Here is a 23580-nt window from a genome sequence, read left to right as displayed (position 1 = left end):
CTGGGCAGGACTGTGGTGGAGACAGTGGGTATGGCCTATGATGAGCCAGGCAGACACAGGCTTATCCTGAAGAACTGCAGTCTGTGAGAAAGCCCCACTGTTGGAGCAGTTTGTGAAGAATTGTATCCCATGGGAGGGGAAAGTGTGAGGAGGAAGGAGCAGCAGTTTTCTGGTGTTATGGCATGACCAGCACCCCTATTCCCTTGCACTGCTTAGGATGAGAGGAAATAAAGAGAAGCATTTGGAATGAAGAGTAATGTTAAGGGAAAAATGAGGGGAAGGGGAGAAGTTGGTATTGTCATCTTTGTTTCTCACCCTCCAACTCAATTTTTAATTGGCAATACATAAAGTTGATTTTATCCAAGTTCAGTATGTTTTGACTGTGATATTGTTAAAGGATCTGCCTGTCTTTAACTTGGCCCATGAGCTTTTCCATCTTACTTCCTCTTTCTGTTTTGTTGAGAAGAGGGAATGACAGAGCAGTTGGGTGGGTGTCTGGCAGCAAGCAGATGTAAACCCACCTCAAGCTGCTGTAAGTCAGTTTAAAAGACAAACTTACAATCCACAGTTCACATCAAGTGTTTGCCAGAAGAGAACTTCAGATCAGCTTCTATGTAAAGCTTGCAGACAAGCTTTTTGTACTGTAAGATCTTACAAGAAAATGACTTCATATTTTACCACGTTTTCTATTTCCAAAATCTGACACAGGTAAGGATTTCCAAGACTTGTTTACTATCTATACATACATTATTTGCATAATTACAGAGAAGAATCATTTTCACATGGCAAAAATACAATATTAAAAATCTTACATATAAAACAGCACGAAAATGCTGCTCCCAGAATTAACATCCAGTCTTTCTGTGACCAGTAAAGATGAAACTCCTTTAGGGAGAGTTTTTAAGGATGATGATATTAAAGGCCTTCTCTTTTTTTTTTCCTTTCTTTTTTTCCCCTAAAGGAAACACGCATTAAAAATAGTAATGTCTAAAACAACATTATTCAATTCTTAGTCATGCACCTGAAGACTTGGCTTTGAGCAACCATCAGAGGAATCCAGTTTCACAGAGGCACCGATGATGGAGTTTCTGAAAGCGTCCTCCGAGCTGCGATCCGCAGACACTTGGGGCAGCCTCCAGCCTTGAAACAGGCCTTGTGAAAGCATGCTTTGCATTCTGTTTATAAACACAAGCAGTTTAACAAAAAAGGAATCAGTAGCTGCATTCCTTTAAGAATGTCCTGCCTAGTTCACCCAAGTGTAAAAGTAAACAGAAGCAGCATAAAACCAAGGCAACAATAACCACTGTAACAACTATGATGAAATGTTTTGGTAAGATTCCCAGGATTTACAATGAATGTTGGCGAAATGTGATATAGCAGCAGGACAGCACTGATCCGACCTCCCCCTGCAGCTGTAATTATGATCAGGCAAGTCCCAGTTTTCACCCTCTGAAATTCCTGGTGCAAGACAGCCACTACAGGCTGGTTCCAAATATGCACACTATCCATAGTTTTCAAACACACACGCAAGTTCTCAGTCCTTTCCCACAATAACAATTGGAACAGCTTTACACGAGGAAGGAGGAAAAGTGTTTGCTTTGGAACATACCTGTGCACCTCTTGCATTTGGAAATCTGATATGCAAAGAGCAGATCTGCGCTCTGACAGAATTCACAGATGAATCCCTTTGCTTGACAGAGCTACAAGAGTGAGAAGAAAGTTGGTTTACTTTTTAAGTTTAATCCAAGAAAAAAAATAAATACTTGGGAATGTCAACAGGGCTATTCCTCACACCAAGGACCCAAGAGGACCAACTCTATTTTACCTCACAGCCATCAACATGAGAGGTGGAGCTCTTCAGAATTTCTTTAAGAAGGGGCAGTAACTGCCCTCGTTTGATCTTCACCAGATCATCCAATGAGAAGAGATGCAGCTCCTCTGTCAGATGGCTGGGGACCCGTTCAAATTCTTTCAGTACACTGCAAAGAAAACCAGAAAATCCACATCAAGTTATAAAAGATGACCTTCAAGTATATTTTCAGAATAAGCCTCTTTCACTTCTCCAGTCACTCAGGGATCACACAAAGCAGATCCCTGCTAAATACCACCTCCTCCCCTCCCAATCCTAGATCACATTAACAAAAACTGAGGGTTTGGGACTTAGAATAAAATGTCTATTTTAAGTGTGCATTCGTTAGGCACACAGCAATATGCAGTTATCCCAGAAATCTTCAAATAATGTATAAAGGAATCTGTCCTCTTTCAGCACGTAAAATCCCACACCATATCCAGTGCAATAAACCTGGCTTATTTACTTTTTGTTTGCTAATGAGGGTTTTTATACAGCGTAGATTGCTACTAGGTAATCTGCACTTGTGCTAGCAACATGAACACTGAAAATACGACTATTACTTTTAAAATGTCCCACATATGGCCAATACAGAAGGTGCAGTGAAGATCTTAATGCTTATTTCCATAATCACAAAGTTGTGCAGAAGAAAGACATTAAAATATCTATTTCATTTTGATGAGCAACACGCAACTGATGATTTTCTTAAAAAACCCATCTTGAAGCGATAACAAAACTTACTTTTAAAGCTTATTTTGCTCATGGCTGTTTTTAAAGATGTCAGCAATTCTGTGGTGATTTCATCATTCACGTGTCTAACCACTGTTTATGCCTTTAGTTTGGGAAGGCGTACACCAAATATCTTTAAGTTGCAGCAATAAGCAAGATGAGCTTTACGCCTTCTCATATTCCAGCATTTCTCACATTGGATTACTACTTTCATTTTAATGTTTGGATACAACAAACTGAACTGAGCATATGACAGATTTCTAGAAGGAATCTTTAAACATGTACTGATCTCGTTTTTTTGCTTGCTGGTTTTTCAATATGACAAACAATGTCAGAAAGGAAGATAATATCTGGCCTTTTAGGAGCCAGTGACAAGCAAAGACATACAAAGCAGGAACAAAAATACATACCTAGCAAAAATCACTCAACTTGCACAACTAAATGTCTCAGGATTTCTGAGAAACAGAAAGCTACCACTTAAAAGCTGCTCTTCACTCAACATTTGCAGTGCAACAGAGGAAAGGAAGTTCTGTTATCAGATTTTTCTCTGATTATCAGATTAGCTCATTGAAAATTGCACTCAAATGTCTCTAGAGAAGACGACTCTACGACTATCATATGTATGTATGTTTTATAAGCTATTTTTCATGCATGATCATGGCCTGTACCTTTCACCAAACCTGCAGGTTTTCAAAAGCTTCTTTAAATGAAAAAGCTGTTCTTGTGCCTCCTACGAAACGAAAAGAAGAAACAAAACAATTTGTAAATGAAAGAGTATAACTTATAAGTAAGAAAAAACAGTCAGGAACTCATCAGTATATCATTCGTAATTGGAAAGAAGGAATTTCACACTCAGCACAAAATTTAACAAGTGGATTTTCTAATGCATGAAGGCACAAGGAATGCTGAGCCTACTTTTATTCACTGACAAGAGAAACAATTCTTGGTAGTGCCAATTGCTCTGCATCAGCTCACCAAGGTGCCAGATCCAAACCCATGTAATAACAAGCATCAGCCTCTTCAGACAAGAAGGCAGCTTGGAATTTCTGCAAAGCAGCCCTCCTTGTACGAAGTACAACCTTCAGATGAGTCAAGGGTGTTTTTCAAGTGGCTCATAAAATTATGGAGTCATTCAAAACTTCCGGAGCTCTCCAACAGCCAACTGCCAAGCAGAAGCAATTATTTACTGCAGAAGCCCAGCTATTCAGTGAACTGAAATCGATTAAGGAAATGCCTCCCAAAGACAGGGAGAAATGAAACTTCTGGCACAGATTGGAGACTTCTCCCTGCTCCCTCATTATCTGTGGGCAGAGAGGACAAGTCCCAAAAGTGGAGATGAAACAAGCGTCAGTGCAGAAAACACAACTCAGCCTCCTTCCCCCACACACAGCAAAGGACAACCAGCTCTGAAGAGCTCTTCCCAAAAAGTCTCAGATCCACAACTTTAAAAACAAAAGAAAATCCGTGCCACTTACCCTCACTCTGTCCATTTCCTTAGATTTTGTATAGAGGGCTTTGTTGATAGACGACACATTGAAAATCGGTTGCTGCCAGATGCTATCCAGGAGGTGTTTGGAGAAGTTGCATACGTAATATTTCTTGAAGTCCCACTTCATGAGTATTCGAGCAGGAATTGCAGACTGAGCGTAACTGTGGCAACAGTCACAAAAGTATTTCCCCAGGTAGTCACAATAGCGGAGTCTCCTGATGTATTCTGCAGGAAAATAGACAGCAATGACACTGTGAATATTTGGGGGACGTACCTTTTGTCTGTATGCTCATTCTGTCTCAATAGCTCATATCTAATGGAGTGGAGGGCAAGGAATTTCCTTGTATTTATTTATTCTCAAAGTGGAGGAGTTGTTATTGTGGTAAACGCATTCACGTGGTTCGTGTTTTGCATTAGAAGAAAGGTTTTCCTCATTTCAACATCTATCAAACAGAACTTACTGTATTCATCGCCATGAAGTCTTGGAGACTCCACTGTTATTTCACCCAACAAAACACAAACACCACCAAAAAACACAAATTCAAAAGAAAAAAAAAAAAAGAGCAGCAAAATACTTCCACTGAGCAGAAAAAACATACTGATCTTGGTGTTACATTTCTGTAATAAGTATTTATTTTTTTTTCCTAGCTCTCTCAGCATCTTATGCTTGCTCAAGTTCGTGTGCCATCACAGATTCTTCATACTTTACAGGCCACCACAAATGCTGCTTTGTCAACTGATCCAGACCCTTCCAAGTGGTCCTGAAAGCCATTTCAAAGACTTCTTACACAAGGACTGGTTACCAGACCTGAAAATCACCATGCTGTCAAGCAGTTCTCACAAAGTACCACAAATACTCCTCAGACAAGTAGGATTTTGTGATCAAGATTAAAAGAAAAAAAAAAAAAAAAAAAAAACACCAAAAAACAAACCAAAAAACAAGCAAACAAAAATGCCCAAAAGAACAAAGCTACACGTTTCAACAGCTTGCTTTTAGAGATTTCTGGAAATGTGTAAGTTGAAAAGAGAGAAAGAATTATTGAAAGAAACTCTTGTAAATTGTAGAAATAGTATTTTCCAGCCTGAAGGCTTAATCGTTTATAGCTTTTCCTGTTTTGTTGTTGACTGTCACTAATTTTAACTATGCCTCACAAGGACTTCAAGTATCAAGTATTGTATTCTGTCCACAATAACAAATTCTGAGCAGTGGGCTACACTGCCCCTTTTATTGTAGGCACAGCCAGCAGTGAGATTTTCCTTCTAGCTCAAACAGATTTTACAACTGTGCTGTATCTATAAGTATTATAGCTTGATTATCACTTACAAATATATTTTTTTCTTTTATCTTGTGATAATACTTACTGCTTTCTATTGGGGTTCCACAACCAACACATGTAAAGTTTTGGGCAGCAACCACTGCATCTCTCCTGCATACAGAGATAAATGGTTACACTTTCCACTATGAAATGCAGTTTTATTATCATTTTCCTCAACCTGCAAGACAGTTTTCCTGGACAGTGAATCTTTCTCTGAACACCTCCAGGGACAGTGACTTTACCACCTCCCTGGGCAGCCTGTGCCAAAGCCTCACCACTCTTTCTGAGAAGAAATTCTTCCTAATACCCAACCTGAATGCCCCCCAGTACAACTTGAGGCCATCACCTCTCATCCTACCACTGTTACCTGGGAACAGAGGCTGAACCCTACCTCACCATAACCTCCTTTCCAGGGAGTTGTAGGGAACAATGAGGTCCCCTCTAAGCCTTCTCTTCTCCAGACTGAATCACCTCAACCCCTTAGCCCCTCCCCACAGGACTGTGTACTGCATACCCTTCATGTAAAATTGCCCACATTGTGTTAATCAAGGTGTGCCAACAGAGGGGAAACATGTGCCATCTGCTTTCCAAAGCTGTTGACGGACACTGCAGAAAGCTATACTATCCATGCAATAGCTCTAATCTTAGCTTCTATTAAATCACCCAGGCTCCTTCTGTTAATTTCAGCATGTTTTAGACAAGCCTCCATTGCTATACTGACAGTACTCACTTAATTAGACTTACTTGACTGAAGGGTGAATGCTAAATATAATCTGAGATCTTGGTGGGGACCAGCCAGAAGATTCTCTTAATTTGGACAGCAGCTTTATTTCTTCAGCCAGATTCAAACTGGACTCAAGCTCCCTTGGAATCTCTTCTTTCACAGACTATTGGGTAAAACAAACTCATGAAGATGAACAGCCATATGTTCATACCCAGACATATGTCAAATGACAGAAGTCTTCTCCCTTTATACTTCAGGATTTTAAAAACTTTTGTTTTGACATGCATGCAATCCCCCCACTTACATTCCTTCACATCAATTCCAAGAGAAGGGCTTCCCACTACCCATAACAGGGAGAGAACTCCAGTGAGATAATTACTTGGGGAGCAGAATAAAGAGCTTGCTGTTCTCAGCTCAGACTCACTTTCTGTTTAGATGAGCCCAGGCACCCAGACAGTTGCACTGCAGATTCTGTTTGCAACCAGTGTTTTCTGAAAGCTCTGCACAATTCCTGAGCTGTTGCTTCAGCAGAATTGCTGCCTGGTTCAAAGGACGATCTGAAAGTTAAGCAATAAAGACAGTGAAAAAATGGCAGCATGACACTGCTGCATGACTCCACTGCCTCTTCTGCATCCCTGAAGAGCTGTCTCCCATCCCTTCATTCCTATTCCCTTGCTTTGACACACCCAGGCCCTCGAAGAGCCACAGACACCACCCTCCAGCAAGACTCCAGGACCTGATGAATGCTCTATGAAGCCAAGTACCACAGAAACATTGCTGTCAAGCAGCATTCCTTCCTCTTTCTTGGTGAGTACCTAACTTTCCACTCCCACACCTTTCCCTAACCCATCTTGAAGAGTCACCAGGCCCAGCAAAAAAGGTAGTGCCACTGCACTGGGCCTAAATGGCAAGGGCTATTACATTGAAATACAAAGCATTACCTTTCATTTGAGGTCACAGACAGATTTTCAAGGTGTTCAAGTTCTGTGGTAAAGGAGAAAACATTATCAAATTATCCATGAAACAAAGCTTCTGTTACTCAGCACTGTTTTATATCTATCTTCTGTTTTAATACAGGTGTCAAATACATTCATCTTTACAGCACCCTTGTTAGACGTGGGAAATAAACTAAGGTTGTAAAAAAGGCACAAGGAGCCTGATCTTCTGCAGAGCTATGACATGAATAAAAATAATAATAATCTGTTAACAGGAAATGGAAGATGGAAGTTAAACATTGCCCAGGCTGCTTGTAAGCGTTCATATTTCTGTATATGTAAAAACCAGAAGGCAAGCAGAGAAATATTGGGCTCCCTGAAGAAGAGCAGAACACTGTCAATTAAAGGCACAGTGATAGTCTGCTCTAGTGCAAGATCAGAGGTAGAGCTGCCTAAAACCTAATCATTTTCTAGTTAAACTGATAACATAGTGTCCTAAATTCTCCCAAATGATACTGCTACATCACATTACACATTTGCTCACCCAAATTAATTTGCTTTAAGCACAGCTGTAATCAAAGACATTTCATTTATAGAGAGGAAATCCTGCACCACTCAGGAGTTTCTGCATGTTTTCTACCAAGACTCACACCTACACAGCTCCTTCCATTTTGCCATTCAATCTCTGCACTTACTAAGTCAATAAATATTCCAAGTGATGCAACATACTCAGTTGAACAATAAAGCTGTTTTTGCAATTAAAGTCTTACCAATAATGACATATTCATCCTCTGAGTCACTGTGGCAAGGAAGTCCAGTAGCCTCATGATGCAGAGGTAGATGTACTGAGGAGCTGCCCATCAGCAGGGCACAGCCTGCCCAGAACAAAGAAGGCACCAATAAAGCTATCCAACATGTACAGAGTAGTTGCAATTACACACACAGCTTTTCTTTGCTTCCCTAAACTTTAACACACAGCCTCTATCTGCAGAACAACTTATAGATGCATAGAGTGGATTCTTGGGAGCTTGTCACATAGCATGTTTCCTGGTTTCTTAGGGAGAAGCTTCTTGAAACTAAAATAAAAGTTTTAACAGCAGCCTCCTCAAGTGCACACCATTCATTTTCCCTAGAAGCTGTCATTTAGACTTAAGTTACACCCCTAAGTCTTGTATTACTCAAGAGATTTACATCTACTTAAAAATGCATGTGCTGACACGAGCATTACAGTGCCAGGAACGCTTATTAACTTGCCTCAAACTAAACATACATGAATACTCAGGGCAATTTCACTCAAATCAATTGCATGGCCTGATCTGCAAACTGCAGAATTCAGCATAGAAGGAAAGAGCTATCCTTCAAATCCTGCAAATGAGGATTTAAACCAAATCTCACAGCTCCTCATCCAGGCGCCTCTTGAACACTACCAGGGACGGCGACTCCACCACCTCCCTGGGCAGCCATTCCAGTGCCTGACCACCCTTTGAGAGAAAAAGTTTCTCCTAATATCCAACCTAAACCTCCTCTGGTGTAACTCTGGTTAAGTACCGAGTGACTCAAAAAAGCAGGCAAGGGGATGTGGTTGCAAGCAATGCCCATGTTCATTTGGTACTTTCTTGCACAAGAATGAACAGCAATGGCTGTCAGAAAAGGTTGCATTATAGACGAAGTAACTTGCCTTCATAACCGCTGTCTGTGGAGGCAACAGAAGAATCAGACTTCTTTTCTCCAGGATAAGAAGATAACTCTGAATCAGTGTGATAGCTGCCATCTGACCCGCTCGTTTCATCCATACCCCAAAACTCTGCTTGCTGGCTTAGGATATTACATTTCATCTTTTCCAGGGATGCTATAATCATATCCGCAACAAAGAAGTGGGCGTTCTCCTGGACACAAGATAGGAACACTCATAGTGTGCTGTATATTCAGTATTCACTTAAGGGAACATTAAACGTGTCATTTTCCACATGCTTTTCCTATTCAAGAAATGAAAACGCACAGCTCTTTCACCTTTCATTCACACACTCAAAAAAACCACCCCAAGGGCAATTTGGAGACAATACTCAAAAGGCAACTGCCCAGATAATTGTCTCAGCCTTGATTAAAATACACAATTTACTTTTATCTTGCCCATCTTTAGATAAAAAGAAACTTGATTACATGCCTAACTGATTAATACATATGCATTTTTGGGCTTCTAGTTACACTGCATTTTTTAACATGCAAACATTAATCCATGCAGTGTATTTAACAGGATTTAATTTCAAGTCATGGCACCACTGCCAATTGAGTACAAGCAGTTTTGCACGCATGCTAACATGCATGAGGCCAGAAGGGATAGGCTATAAAACAGACTGCAGGTTCCCAGATCTGATGGGTGGTGTGGAAGCTCAGCATACCCTCCCTCTCTCCCCTCTACTGTGTGTACTTGCACTGTTCAAAATGAAACCTCTCAGCTCTCATGGCAGTACCTAAAGGGAGAGATTCTGAGTGCAGAATAATTCTGGGAGTGACTTAAGGTCAGGGAATTGTACCACTTGAGTCAGTATTCAGGACAACTCCTACAAGCATGAAGAAAGGCACTGGCGCTTAAAAATCTTATAGAGCACAGCAGACCTCTCCATTGCATTCTTATTGTCCAGAGCCAAATTCTTTCTTCTTGTCCACATTAATCTCACAAGTCTCTGTAGGTATAAAGAAACTTCCATCTTTCACCTAGTGCTGATTAATACCCCTTGCTTAGTCCTCCAGAGTCAACTTTCAGTGAATCTCAGGACATGCCATTAACAAAGGAAATGGCAATGAATGCACTTCTTCCTTTTAGGAAGAAAAGAGGCTGTTGTGAAGAACCAAAAGCTGCTGCACACATTGGTTAACCCCAGGCTAGTGGAAGAGCACAGCATACCAGCACGTCCTGCTGACAGAAGCAGTTAGGAGTTTATCTGAGAGCAATTGCGAAGCAATACAGACTCTGGTGCTCCTATACACAGCAGGACTATCAGCTTTCAGCTCTGCCTGCTGCTAGGGTCTGTCACCTTGGGAAGGAGCTCAGCTTCTCATTTCTCTTCCCTCCCACTCACATCACAGTGGGATGTTTTCCTACATCATCTGGCCCACGTCCCTCCTGGCACAGGACTACAACACTCAGACTTCTGACACTCTGTGTGCCTTAGTGGGTTTTTAAATCTGCTCCCTTGCCTCCTGGTGACAGAGCAAATCATTTTGGCGTTGGTACCCACACTGCAGGTAGAGAAATATACCACCTCCCTTCTGAAGTACCTTTTTGCAAAAAGCAACACGTAAAGCTAGGTCACAAGCCTATTTTTCATTTGTTTGTTTTTTTCTTTTATCTTCTCTCCTTTAAATGCACCTTAGGGACTCTGAGAGCTTCAAATCAAATGCAGAACTTACCATTCCAATAAAACCCATGCTGCACACAAAGGTTATTTCTTGGGCCCAGGACATGGGATTAAATACATTTCTACTGTCCAGGAAAATCAACTTTTCTAGGCTACAACTAGAATTACTGTAATTACACTACAGTTAATTGTACACACTATCCTCTCTTCTCCAGTGTTTCCCATTTCCAATTTTTGGAAAAGATCAGGAACTTATTTACCACACAGAGTTAAGTGCTACAGCACTATCTTGTCATCTTTATCCTTGTTTATAGGTTCAAGTGGGCTGCCAAGCTTAAACTACTGCAGATGTTGCAGTTACAGTGCACATTACTCATTTTATTATTCTTTTATAGGAATCACTCATGCTCTTCATAAGGAAAGAAGAGAAAACAGGCTCTTCCCACCTCCTGAACAGTAAAACCATGTGTAAATCCCACCCATATGCATGTGGCTCCAAAAAATTCACTGTGACATGCTCTAGTATAGTTACTCTAAAGTTACAGAAGAGTAAATCAACCTCGACCCTGTGGAATTTCATTAGGAAAACATATTGGTGCTAGGTGGATGGTTGGACTGGCTGATCTTAGAGGCCTTTCTTTTCCAACCTCGATGACTATGATTCTATATTTCTTGGCCCTTCCTAAGCAGGTAGGTCAGTGCAGATGACCTCCAGAGGCCACTTCCAACCTCAATCCTTCAGTGATTCTGTGAAAATGACAGAAGAAAAAGTTCTAAAATACATCTATTATCTTAAAATAATGTAGAAAATTTAATTATGATAAACCAAATGAAGATACGGGCATTTTAGGTCAGTAGGTTGACTCGCAATGGGGAGGAAGAAAACACAGAACTTGTAAAGATTAGGAAAAAAAGAACTTTCTGATAACTAAACTCAATCAGACAGTATAGTCTCCACAGTGGCGACGGCAACTGACAGCAGTTAGTGAGAAATGCCTTATGTCATGTGATTTCATCCCTATAAAAATGGAAAATATCATTATTAGAATACATTTTTGCTGTTCTCACCTTCTCCACATCCTCTGGAAGCACAAAGATGTCCTGCAACGTACGATTCAAGGGTACTGCACTTATGTTCAAAAGGGAAGCAGAACCTGCGGGTATAACAAGAACTTTATTAGTAATAATAAGTCACCAATATCTGATGAATCTTTGTCCAGACTTACAGCACTCATTCAATCACTGCTGGTCTTGTGCAACTACAGCAGTTTGGGGGAAATTCTGTCTTTACGTTACCATATCCTTCCTTGAAGGATATGCTCCCTTGAGTACTTGAAGGGAGCATATAACACAGGAGAGGGAATGGCTGTTTACAAGGGTGGACAGTGATAGGACAAGGGGGAATGGTTTTAAACAGAGACAGGGGAGGTTTAGGTTAGATATTAGGAGGAAGTTTTTCATACACACTGGAACAGGTTGCCCAAGGAGGCTGCGGATGCCCCATCCCTGGAGGCATTCAAGGCCAGGCTGGATGTGGCTCTGGGCAGCCTGGTCTGCTGGTTGGTGACCCTGCACATAGCAGGGGGTTGAAACTGGATGATCATTGTGGTCCTTTTCAACCCAGGCCCTTCTGTGATTCTATGAAAAAAAACTGATCTCTTACCATTAAGAACTTTCCACCATTCCCTAAAAGTAGGCATATCTTTATCTGCAGACTTACAATGTAACAAGGACTGCTTTATGTATAAATGAATGTAGTCACAATCTTCTTTCCCAAAACAGTGAGGGTGTCAAGTCATACCTTAATGTTTTATATTCAAATCACTCACAGACGGCATATCAAACTTGCTAAAATGGTGATGAACATTATACTTATTTCCTGAAGCTGTATGCACTAAGGAGGGACAAAAGGAAATAATGGAGGGGCTGATGATCTGATTCTTCAGAACAGTTTTAATCACTGAAGCAAACTCAACACCTAATCAGGTTATTGCCATACCTATTCTGTGTTCATATTTCTGGAAAAGAAGTACCTGAGGGCTAAAGACCCTACAGTTTGATACAACCCTTGTTAAAATGTTCTTATCAGTTATAATAAGAAATATTCTCCTACTTAAAAACAAGCAGAAACAAGGAAACAGAAAAAAATTTATCTTTACTTATGATTTATGTATAATTGCAAAATCTAATGGAGCTTTCTCTCTTGCTTATGTTATTCACCCTTCTTCCACCTTTTAAGAGTGTAAAGCAGAAAAACAATTCTGGTTTCACAATCTAAAATACAATTTACTTCTGTTTTGTATGAAAATGCAGTTCTGTACTGCATGACGACTGGTGCCACACAGACATAGGGGGAAAAGGGAACACACGGGTCTCTCCGAAACCATGGAAGAGCTCCAGCATGTCACATGTTACTAAAGCTGCCCAGGAATGTAAGCAAGGGTAAAATTAAGAGTTAAAGGGTTTTGGTTTTTTCCTGCTTCAGAGAAATGAAGAAGTTGTGAGAATGAATTTTCAACAAGATCTAAAAAAGCAGACAAAAAAGGTTCCAGGGACAGACAAAAACCTAAAAGAATAGGAAATCTCAACAGGAGTCATAATGAGATTTATGTTTTCCTCAGAAGATTTACCAGTAGAAATTAATCTGCTTCCCTCATTTTTCTATAAAGGAGGATGCCATGTCCATGCTGAGGCAAATGTAGTTGGGATGAGAACTGTAAGAGCAGGCAGAAAACTGGATAAAGACCCATACTAAGGAATGCATATTTTGTAAAAGCACTTAAAACACAAAATACATCACTACAGACAGGTTTTAATAGAATCAAAGAATGGCCTGGGTTGAAAAGGACCACGATGATCATCTAGTTTCAACCCCTCTGCTATGCGCAGGGTCGCCAACCACCAGACCAGGCTGCCCAGAGCCACATTCAACTGAATCAAGTTGTACTATGACACTTAACTGAACAATTACTACTGTGAAATGTTTTATTCTCTGTCCAAGAAGCTGTGTGCCAAATGGAGGATGTCATAGAGAATTGCAGCAGACCTCTGGACTCATGAAACAACTAAGTGAGCAGCACAGAAATCATGCAAGGCAAAGCTCTTTCCCAGACAAAGGCTTGGGGAGAGAGTTTTGTGCCAGCTCAATATTCCAGCAGCACGGAGAGTCTACAGGGAAGGATTCCAGTGCATCCAACATCAGGATTCACTCTGGGTCTGATTCAAAGTAACGTGGTTGCCTTCTGTCCCTGAGCACCATCCAATGCCTGGAGGCTGCTAAGGTTGTGGAAGGAGTGCTTACAGCCACAGAAGGAAATGACCTTGGCATACCCAATGATTAAATGCAGGAACAAGTCTCCTGAAATGCCTGTGACACAGCAGCCTCAACAAATCTGTCACACACTCCCCATTAGCACCAGGAAGCCTTTCCAGAACGTCTCATGGGGCCACTGCATAACAGCCCTTAAAAGTGTGAAAATGGGACAAGTCTTAGCAGGAGTCCTACAGGATCAGCAGAAGGAGCTGCCTTGTTAAATCCCACTGAAAAAAAAATATGTATTCTGATTTAAATCATTTTCTTGAGTATCCCCCACCTGTTTTCCAATAAGAAACAAAAGTGAGAATCCACCACCTTCAAAAAAACAATCAAAAAGGCCAACAGCAGGTGCCTTTTGTGACATTCCTGCCCTCAAATTAAGCACTTCTTTTTCAGTTTACCATTCTTTTTCCTGTCCTCATAGTCCTGACTATCATAAAAGGAAAAAAAAATTAAACCACATCACACTTCACAATCTCTATACCCCCATTCTGGAAAACCCAGAAGTGATTTAAACAGCCAGAAGCAATAGTGAAAGATGAAATCTGTACTGAACAGAAGCCTAGGACTGATGCAGAGCCTGCCTTATTGCACAGCATTGTGGATTATATGTTAGTAAACTAATGTCATGCTTCTTCAGCCACCTGTCTGCTGTGTTCCTATATTCCCTCTGCAGAGAAGCAGGAGCATGACTGACCCAACAGAAACCTGTGACACGTCCCACCTGTGCCAAAAACCTGAGTCACACACATCTTACTCTCATACACGTGCCCTGTGGTCCCTGATGACATTTGGAGCCTTGGCTGTTTCCCAGACTGAGCTCCAGAAACCAGCATGACTGGCTGAACCCAGCTCCCAGCACGGGGTGTGGTTTCCTTCTCCCTGCTTCTACCTGGCACGCTTTAAACACTTTGTGCCTGGGTCAGCGAACAAAATACCCAACGGAAGCAAACAACCAGCATCTTCGCCGTCCTGACTGTTGACAACAGCCTGTGTCAGATGGCAAAGCTCTGACTATTAAAGGCTCCCATTCCTGCAGAGGGGAATTTGAGGCATCACTGCCAGCTCGAGTCCTGAGAGGTGCCTTCAGCAAACAGCTAGGAAGCATCAGACCTTGGAAACAGAGCTTAACAGAAAGTCACCTCCAGGCCTTTGCTTTTTAACAGAACACAAAGGTAGGCTGACAGCTCCTTCCTGTTTTTCCTCTTTCCAGCAGAAAAAAAATAATAACCAGGTTTCAGTTGCACCATCCTTCTGGGATTCAGCATCTAGTGAAGTTGAGTTCCGTGACACTGCAGGAACAGAAAGAGGCCCAACACAATTCATTAGCAGCCATCAGTCTGCAGAACAGACATCCATATGGACTGATAAGAAGTAGAGAGAATCTGATCTGGGTCTGGAGAGGTTTTGAGACAGCTGGTGCAATTGAGAAAGGGAAGAGGAGTGAAAATAGTCCAGTTTCTGTACAAGTGCCTTAGTCAAACCAAGAATGGATGTTCATAGCATCATAGAATGGCCTGGGTTAAAACGGATCACAACTATCATTGAGTTTCAACCCCCCTGCTGTATGCAGGGTCACCAACCACCAGACATTAATTCCTTCCCTTCAAAAAAATAAAATAAGCAAAATCAGAATGGAAGAACTGCCTGTCTTCTAGTTCATGTCAAACACAGGAAGATGCACCACAGAGGCTGTCCACACTAAGATCGGCAGATTTGCTATCTGCTTTCAGAAGAAAAGCAGTAACAAAGAAATGATGAAGCAATTGGAAGTCTCATCCATGGGATGTTCTATATTCATCACAGATCAATGATACTGGAGACTGCATACCAAAGTAGCATTTCTGTGTCAACAGGCAGTACTGCAAACCAGAATGCCTCTTGTTTTAATGCCTCCTTCATTTTGAAGCTTCCTCTTTCCTTCCTGCCCCCTATTTTGAATGACAACATTAGCATTCACCGTAAGCAGGGCCGATTTCAGTTTCATTTACAGAATCACACAAAGAATGGCCAGGGTTGGAAGGGACCTCAAGGATCATGAAGCTCCAACCCCCCCGCCACATGCAGGGCACCAACCTCCACATTTAATACTAGACCAGGCTGCCCAGGGCCCCATCCAACCTGGCCTTGAACACCTCCAGGGACGGGGCATCCACAACCTCTCTGGGCAGCCTGTTCCAGCACCTCACCACTCTCATAGCAAAGAACTTCCTCCTGACGTCCAACCTAAATCTTCCCTTCCTCAACTTAAAACCATTTCCCCTTGTCCTGCTGTTATCTACCCTTTCAAAGAGTTGATTCCCCTCCTGTTTTTAGGCTCCCTTTAGGTACTGAAAGGCTGCAATGAGGTCACCCCACAGCCTTCTCCTCTCCAGGCTGAACAAGCCCAGTTCCCTCATCCTGTCTTTGTAGGGGAGGTGCTCCAGTCCCCCAATCATCTTCGTGGCTCTCCTCTGGACCCTCTCCAACAGCTCCCTGTCTTTCTTGTACTGGGGTCTCCAGAACTGGACACAGTACTCCACATGGGTCCTCACAAGAGCAGAGCAGAGGGGGACAATCACCTCCCTGTTCCTGTTGCCCACTCCTCTTCCGATGGAGCCCAGGATACCATTTCCTTTCTGAGCTGCATACATTTACATCATATTTCCATTCCTAGCACAAAGATCTCAAAACAGTAAGGGACCTATGAAATGTAAAGTTACCTGTTTGACTGAATGGCTCCAACTGGGAAGACGTACTGGGAGAACTGCTGTCAGCAGTGCTGACTTTTGCAGGCTCTGAAGCAGCAGGGTATTTAAATAGATTTGTTGGCTTACTAACAGTTGAATCCAGAGGAAGCCTTGTTAAAGCCAAGTCTTGTTCAGAGAAAATATTCTGGCATTCTTTTTCAGGATGCACAACAGCTGAAGTGACAGTGCCACCCGTTAACGTCACTTGTGTAAAGCAGTCTCGCTTCAAAGGGGATATGTCTGAAAGAGTGAAACCATTCAGGGAGGAAGTAGCAGGATCCTTGTCAGAATAACGTGGATGAAAGAAAGTATCCAGGGCAGGTCCAGAGGAATCACAGTTTGTATTGTCCCAGCAGGCTCGGTGCCGTGTAAACCTAACGTCTGTCTGTGTGCAGGCAGTGCTGTGATGTGCAGAATCACTGTCAGTGTCGTCATCGTTCTCCCCATCGCTGCTTTCCTCCCATCGCTCCAGGTCGCTGTCAGGGTGCTCAGCTCCCTGCATGCTGGTGTGCTCTGACAGCAGGGAGGGCTTCAGACCAGATGCGCTTAGAACAGACACCAAAATGTCTTTGATAGCTTCAGCGCTATCTGGGTATGATGCCAAACTTCCAGCATGTCCAATTACAGCTGGCCTGGAGTACTCATCTGTTCAAAAAAAGAAGAGAAAGGGTTCAAAGAAGAGTTAGGGGATGATAATAAAAAGAAGTTAATTTACAACATGAATAAAATGCACGTTATTTTCAGCAGGAGTGAGAAGAAAGTGAAGAACTGAATACACACACCACTGCGTCCTGCTTCAAGAAGGATTTCGCTTTATGCAACCAGGAAGCAATTCTATCATTGATAAGGCCAAGTCATAAACCAACTGCAAAGAATGCTTCTTCTAGCCAAACATCAGTTAAGACTTTAATGGTGGCCAACTGTCAGCATGCTCAGAAACATCCTAGCTCTGCAAGCCTCGATGAGGTACAGATAGGTAACTTACAGCCCTGCTACAGACTGTTTTCATGGTTTGGTTCTATTGCCAGTAAACAGAAAGTCACATTACAGCAAGACACATGCAGAATCAGTACAATGACAAGAAAAAGACACGCACAGCTAGTAATAAAAGGTCACGTGCTTGCATGTTTCAGTTTAGTCAGACACTCCTCCATCAGAAAGGCTAAAGTAACCTTCAGTCCATTACGCAGAAGTGGCAACATTTACAGGAAATCAGTTCTGTCACAGTGAGCTCATAGGAATGCCTTTGCGTGCAATGGCCCTACGTGATCTACTGCAAAACTGGAGATTAACAAAAAAATTGGAAAGCTCTGTTGAGTGGCAACAGAAGTGTGATATAGGAGGGTGCGCTGCTATCAGTAGATATTCAAGAATAAACTGAACTGAATCCTACACCTTCCACAAAAAGCTCCATAGGAACTGCCATCATCTCGGAACGGAGAGATTAGACACGAAGTCTGTGCTCTTCAGAAGAAACTATCAACCACACCACGACAAAGCTAACAACTGTCTCCTTCGGGGAAGATAAGGCTGTTGTAAAATTCTAAGAATAGGTACAATCAAAGGGATTCATTTCCAGGGCAAAGAGTTGTTAGTTAGGACCATAAGGAATGTCAAACCCCACTAGTGAAAAAAGCAGTAAAGCTTGCAGACTGCAGACTTTGCCCAGACGTTGTTCTCCTTGGGCATATCTCAATGGAAAACAACAAACCTCCCCATGAATAACTCCCCTGGAAACCAGCGTGCGCTCAAACTGCTCCTTAGATAAGAAAGTTTAGTGATGAAGGGATCCAAAACAAAACACGCAGTCTGGAAAAGCAAGTCCACAAACAGCAACCCCTCCTCAAGACAGAAACTGAAAAAATTAACTATTAGAAACATCATGTTCAAGCTGTGCTATGGGAGCTCCTGCATAGCTGTCCTTGTGAAGCCATGCTTTAACACCGGTTGAGATCAGCCATTAGGAACAAAGCTCTTGTAAAAATAGCAGCAAAACAGCATTTTTTATTGACTGCATTTACAAAGTAGACCTTGCTAGAAGCACTTTGACAACGCAGCCAGCCATGGTATAGTTGAAGTGCAGGAATGGGAAAATGAAACCTAGCTGATTTTTAAACAAGTATATTTTGATCTTTTAAGGAAAAAAAGTATAATTTTGATAACTATCAGTGGTTTCAATTGTACAGGAATACTGTAACCTGAGCTGAAAACTTGTTTTCTGTGCAAGACACAACACTTAGCCTATCTACATTGTCTCCAATTCTGCTCTGCTCTCCTACTACAAAGGCCATCCTGACAGCCTTCCTATTCACTCCCCAGCATCACAGAGAAGAAATCGTACTACTGTGCTGACTTTATCTGTTAAATACACGTTCTTAGGTGATTCAAGGAAAAGCAGATTTTTAAAATGTAATACAGGTTTCTGCACTGTCAAGCCTGGAGGAAAAAAAAAAAAACAGACCAGAAAACACCAGCAACAAATCTTAAGTTACTTCCAGAAATAGCTTGGTTCCAATTAAAAATACCTCAATTTTGTAACTGATAGTCATGTGAGTAATTATGGTAATACAAAAACCTAAGAAATGACTCCTTCCAAACCGTACAGTGCACTTTGATGTTGTTCCATGTTAAAAGCCAATTAGCAGTGTTCTTTCTCCAACAAGGCTGTAGTTGTTTAGCTCACACCAAGACTAACAGCTTTTACCAGCACTACAAATACCAGTCAAGTTCCCTAGGAGGCATCTTGGAATGAATTAGCATACCTGAGAGAACTGAAATTTGAGGTGTTGGAGCAAGACAGCTAATCCTCACTGAGAGATTTGAAGAAAACGCCGACTCTGTAAAATCCGCCTTTAGGCTTTCATCACTTAACTAGGACAAAAACACACAGAAAATTTGGTTATAGGACAGCAGTAATCCGGTAGTGACACCTCAGCCCCACCATCAGGGGACAAGGAGCTGTGCTAAGGCCGCTGCTTGTCTGGCAGTCTTACCAAGTGCATGCTCTGCATAAAGACCACTGGCATCTTAACTCTGTATTTTGCACATTACTTTGCAAGGCAGGTGATTTTCAGTGCCCAAGCCTGAAGGCCAGGTTGGATGGGGCCCTGGGCAGCCTGATCTAGTGTTAAATGTGGAGGTTGGTGGCTTTGCTCTTAGGGGGGAGGGAAGGAAGGGGAGGGGATAGCTGGACATTTGTGATCCTTGAGGTCTCTTCCAACCTGGACCATTCTGTGAAGCCTAGAGTTCTAAATAATTACAAAATAACATGATAGAAAAATAAGACCAAGTCTCTAAAGAGAAAAACTTTCTTCTCTCACCTGTTTTATTTCTATTTTTTTCTTGGAAGAGATTACCACTACCTGGAGTTCAAGGAGCTGCAGTGAATAGCTGGAAGGAAAGGCCTGTATACGAAGCCCTGACCTCCAGGCTGTCTGATCACCCAGCAGTATCAACTGACATCAAACGTGCTCACACACCCATGGCAGCCTAATTTGTTATACCGTTATCATACAGAGTTGACGTCAGCAAGGTAGTTGCACAAAGCAAATGACACAACAGGATAATACTTGACCCAGCATACTGCAGGCCAGTTTAAGCTGGCAAAAAATTTTGAACACATTCAAACTGATTGAGCAGATTTACAGCAGATAAGCGCCTCGCTTTGTGTGGTCATGGCATTTCCAATTTCCATTTCAATCTCCAGATTTAATCATACTGACAAACCAGCATGAGCTGAATCAGGGCAAGCAGTTTAGCACAAGTACTGAGGGAAGTAAGATGCACTGAAATACTTCCATAAGGAAGCAAGGTACACCTGCACCGTCAAAGCAACAGGTCTCCTGCTTAAAACTGCAAATTCCTAGTAAGGGTCATGCATTAACCTCTCCTTCCTTCATAGAATGGCTAAGGTTGGAAGGGACCTTAAAGCCCATCCAGTTCCAATCCCCTGCTGTGGGCAGGGCAGCTAGCCACTAGATCAAGCTGTCCAGGGTCGCATTCTGATCCAATCTGACCCTGAGGATGCCTGGTTCTGAAGAACATACTGTATCACAGTTAGATGTTTCCATGCAGAAGTGTCTAAAGGACCACATATGGGATCACTGTGATCCCATACAAAGAGAAAGGAACAAGAAGGGTAGCTGCCCTCTGCCAGCCCACGTTTCCTTTTTCATAGTCCTGTGGGAGAGTGAGGTGATCTAGATGTCAGATTTAGCACAGATACCCTCAGACTCATGGAAAGCAGAAGTTTCCAAACTACAAACCGCAAAGCATTTCCCTTTCAACAGAAGAATAACGCTTCAGAGCAAGCATGCTGAATCGCAAATATTCAGTGTCAGCACTTAGAAAAATATTCTGTTTGGTATCTGATTGGGCCTTTATTTTTCCCTTTCTAAAAGAGACAAAACATTGTGCAAGCAAACTTTACACATATATTACTGATAACACTTGATAAAATACTTCTTACAATATTGCCTTCCAATATTTAAAGGGAGTTTATCAACACGAGGGAAATCAACTTCTTACATGGGTAGACAGTGATAGGACAAGGGGGAATGGTTTTAAGCTAAAAGAGGGGAAATTTAGATCAGGGGGAAGTTTTTTACTGAGAGAATGGTGAGGTGCTGGAACAGGCTGCCCGGAGATGCTGTGGATGCCCCATCCCTGGGTTAAGGCCAGGCTGGATGGGGCCCTGGGCAGCCTGGTTTAGTACTTGGTCTAGCAGCTGGCAGCCCTGCCTGTGACAGGGAGGTTAGAACTCGATGATCCCTGAGGTCCTTTCCAACCCAAGCCATCGTACTGTTCTTACAGGAACTCATTTAAAAATAATAATCATAATGAAAAAAAAAAAAAGAAAAAGCAGAATTTTTTAAAAATAAACCACACTTTTTCACCTGGTCAGATTGTAAAGCCAGCAGCTAAGTGGTTCTGTGACACCAGACTGAACACACGGATATTATGGGCAGGCATGAACTGCCGAGTTTCAAGATTTTATCTCCAAAAAACAAAACGAAGCCCTCCCATCTCTTAGCTCACATCACAAGCAACCGGCGTTCTGAGAATACTGATCAAAGATTGCCATTTTCTTCCAGGATGCTGCGACTTCAGCTATGCCACAGAAAAAGCTCTTTCTACTGAACTACCAAACAGCAACAAGTAATTGAGGAACACTCCGAAGAAAACAAGCCAACAGAGCTGCACGTAGTAAACCACATTCTCCATAACATAAAGCAGTCGGGCTTTTCCTCCCACCTCCTCAATATCGGGAACGCGTTAGAATTCAGACCTGCTTTTAAAACCTCGGTATTTAGCCCAGCCGAAAGCCACGCTGGGGATGAAGCCCCACCGCAGCCTCTCCTCCTCACCTTTCCGGAGCCGCGCTGCCTGAATGCTCCCAGCCACTGCATGGACAGACACGACGGGGACACGTTCATCGTTGTCGCCGTACCCCGAAGCAACGGGGCGCTGAGGTCGGGCGGCCCCCCGAGCCCCCTCCAGGCCCCGCTCCCCACCTGCCGCCGCAGCTCCGGGCAGCTCAGCCCGCCGGGGCAGCCCGCACTGCCGCTGCCGCCTCTCGGCCTTCGGAAGGCGGGAGGGACGCGGGAGCGGGGGCGGCGCTGAAGACGGAGTGCCCGCCTCCGTGCCCGGCGGGGTGCTGAGGACGAGGAGAAGCAAACCTGTGGAAAAACAAGGGGAAATAAAACAACTCTTGTTGCCTTCGGGTTGGTTGGTTGTTTGTTTCCGAGTCATTGCCGAGGTTGACCGAAATAAAAGAGAAAATAATGCGAAATAAAACAAATCCCTGCCAGTGAGATCGCGGTGAATGAAAGGAAGCGGTCTGCCGGCCACAGCTCTTCCTCCCGCAGACAGAGCAGCCGGCAGCACCAATGCAGCTCCCAGCGGTCTGAATGCCGGTCCTGCTGCACGATTTGGGGGAAAAATAAAAACAAACAACCCAAGACATTGCCCTGAATGTGAAGAGATGTCAATGGGGTGTGAATGAGGAGTGCTGGCTGAGGAGGAATGAAGGACACAGGCAGCGGGACACCCCTCACACCTCTGGGGGGGAGAGTTTATCACACCTGATAGGTTGCTGAGAAAGATAGTTATCCTTTTGTGTTGCAAAAGGGTCGAGGCATCTGGCAGGCGCTGAGTCTTAGGAGGCTCAAAGCTAGCAAACTGCAGCGCCTAGTCGCCAGTTTAGGCTGGAAACAAAGCTGAGCTCTCTTTGGGGATCTCAGAAATTGCTGATTGCCCATAAAAAAAAAATAAATTAAAAAAAAAAAAAAAAAAAAAAAGTGAAAACCATGCACAGGAGCTTAGGAAATGGCAAAGCATGAGGAAGTAGAAAGGACACAAAGTCCAGATTGTGCCATACAGGAATAACTAGAAGCACCAAGCAAAAATGCAAAACAGAGCTGCAGCTGAAAATGTGAGCTTCCAGAAGCGCTGGAGTCACTGCCGGCCTTTTTATATTGTAGTGGTATGATTCAGGCACAGATTTTGACTTGGCCAGCAAATAGTGCAGTGGATTCAGATTGTGTAAACATAGGTTTCACTGCTGGCCAGGCTGCACAGCTGTTGTCTGAACTTGGTCTTTGTGTTACGCAGTGCTGCGTATTTCAAATTCCCAGCTATAAAATGGTAATTTCATACCATTATGTATAAAAATAAATGCTGCTTTTCAGTCCACTTCCAGGCAGGGAAGAGCAGTTAGTAAGGAAAAAGCTACAGACGTACTCCTAGTTCTGCTAGATTTCTTATTGAAACCTGGCAAAAATCAGCTGGAAAAGGGCAAACGTCACATTGAGTAACATGGTTAGTGGGCATGGTGGTGATGGGCTGATGGTTGGACTAGATTATCTTAGTGGTTTATCCAACCTCGATTCTCTGATTCTATAGTACATACTGCATTCCACTAAAGTTTTCCAAAATCCCTACATGAAAAGCAGTAGACCACTGCAGAATGGTAAATATGTCTGAAAGTTTTATTTCAGAATATTATATATATACAATTTCAGAAATTGCCTTATACCCTTTTTGTGGGTGTCATCAACAGAAACATTAAAAAACTTGGCAGATGCAGAATCACATGGAAAAAGAGGAAGGAAGTGCCAGCCTCTTTTTAAAACT

The 23580-nt window shown here is 42.6% G+C and overlaps 1 protein-coding gene across 1 annotated transcript; it reads right to left on the bottom strand.

The window, feature by feature from the left end:
• Positions 1–786: 786 nt before the first annotated feature.
• RUBCNL (rubicon like autophagy enhancer) lies at positions 787–21917 on the bottom strand. Its single transcript, XM_042867310.1, has 15 exons — positions 21813–21917; positions 19209–19317; positions 16420–17091; positions 11470–11555; positions 8721–8928; positions 7813–7917; positions 7049–7091; positions 6532–6664; positions 6128–6270; positions 5430–5494; positions 4054–4292; positions 3247–3308; positions 1826–1979; positions 1610–1700; positions 787–1175 (listed from the first exon to the last, which is right to left on the bottom strand). The coding sequence occupies exons 1-15, from the start codon at positions 21879–21881 to the stop codon at positions 1063–1065; spliced, it is 2292 nt and encodes a 763-aa protein (XP_042723244.1). The 5' UTR covers positions 21882–21917; the 3' UTR covers positions 787–1062.
• Positions 21918–23580: the final 1663 nt, after the last annotated feature.

Source organism: Lagopus leucura, unplaced genomic scaffold (assembly GCF_019238085.1).
Source record: "Lagopus leucura isolate 7727_CA_CO unplaced genomic scaffold, USGS_WTPT01 Super-Scaffold_100001, whole genome shotgun sequence".
In the NCBI taxonomy this organism is placed as follows: domain Eukaryota; kingdom Metazoa; phylum Chordata; class Aves; order Galliformes; family Phasianidae; genus Lagopus; species Lagopus leucura.
This window is presented reverse-complemented; position numbering and strand designations above follow the sequence as displayed.

Coding starts and splice junctions, on each gene's coding strand:
- RUBCNL (XM_042867310.1), bottom strand. CDS start 21,881: ATGAACGTGTCCCCGTCGTGTCTGTCCATGCAGTGGCTGGGAGCATTC. Junction 17,092..19,208: donor TCAAATTTCAGTTCTCTCAG/GTATGCTAATTC, acceptor TTTTTTGAACAG/ATGAGTACTCCAGGCCAGCT. Junction 7,092..7,812: donor GGATGAATATGTCATTATTG/GTAAGACTTTAA, acceptor CCTTTACCACAG/AACTTGAACACCTTGAAAAT.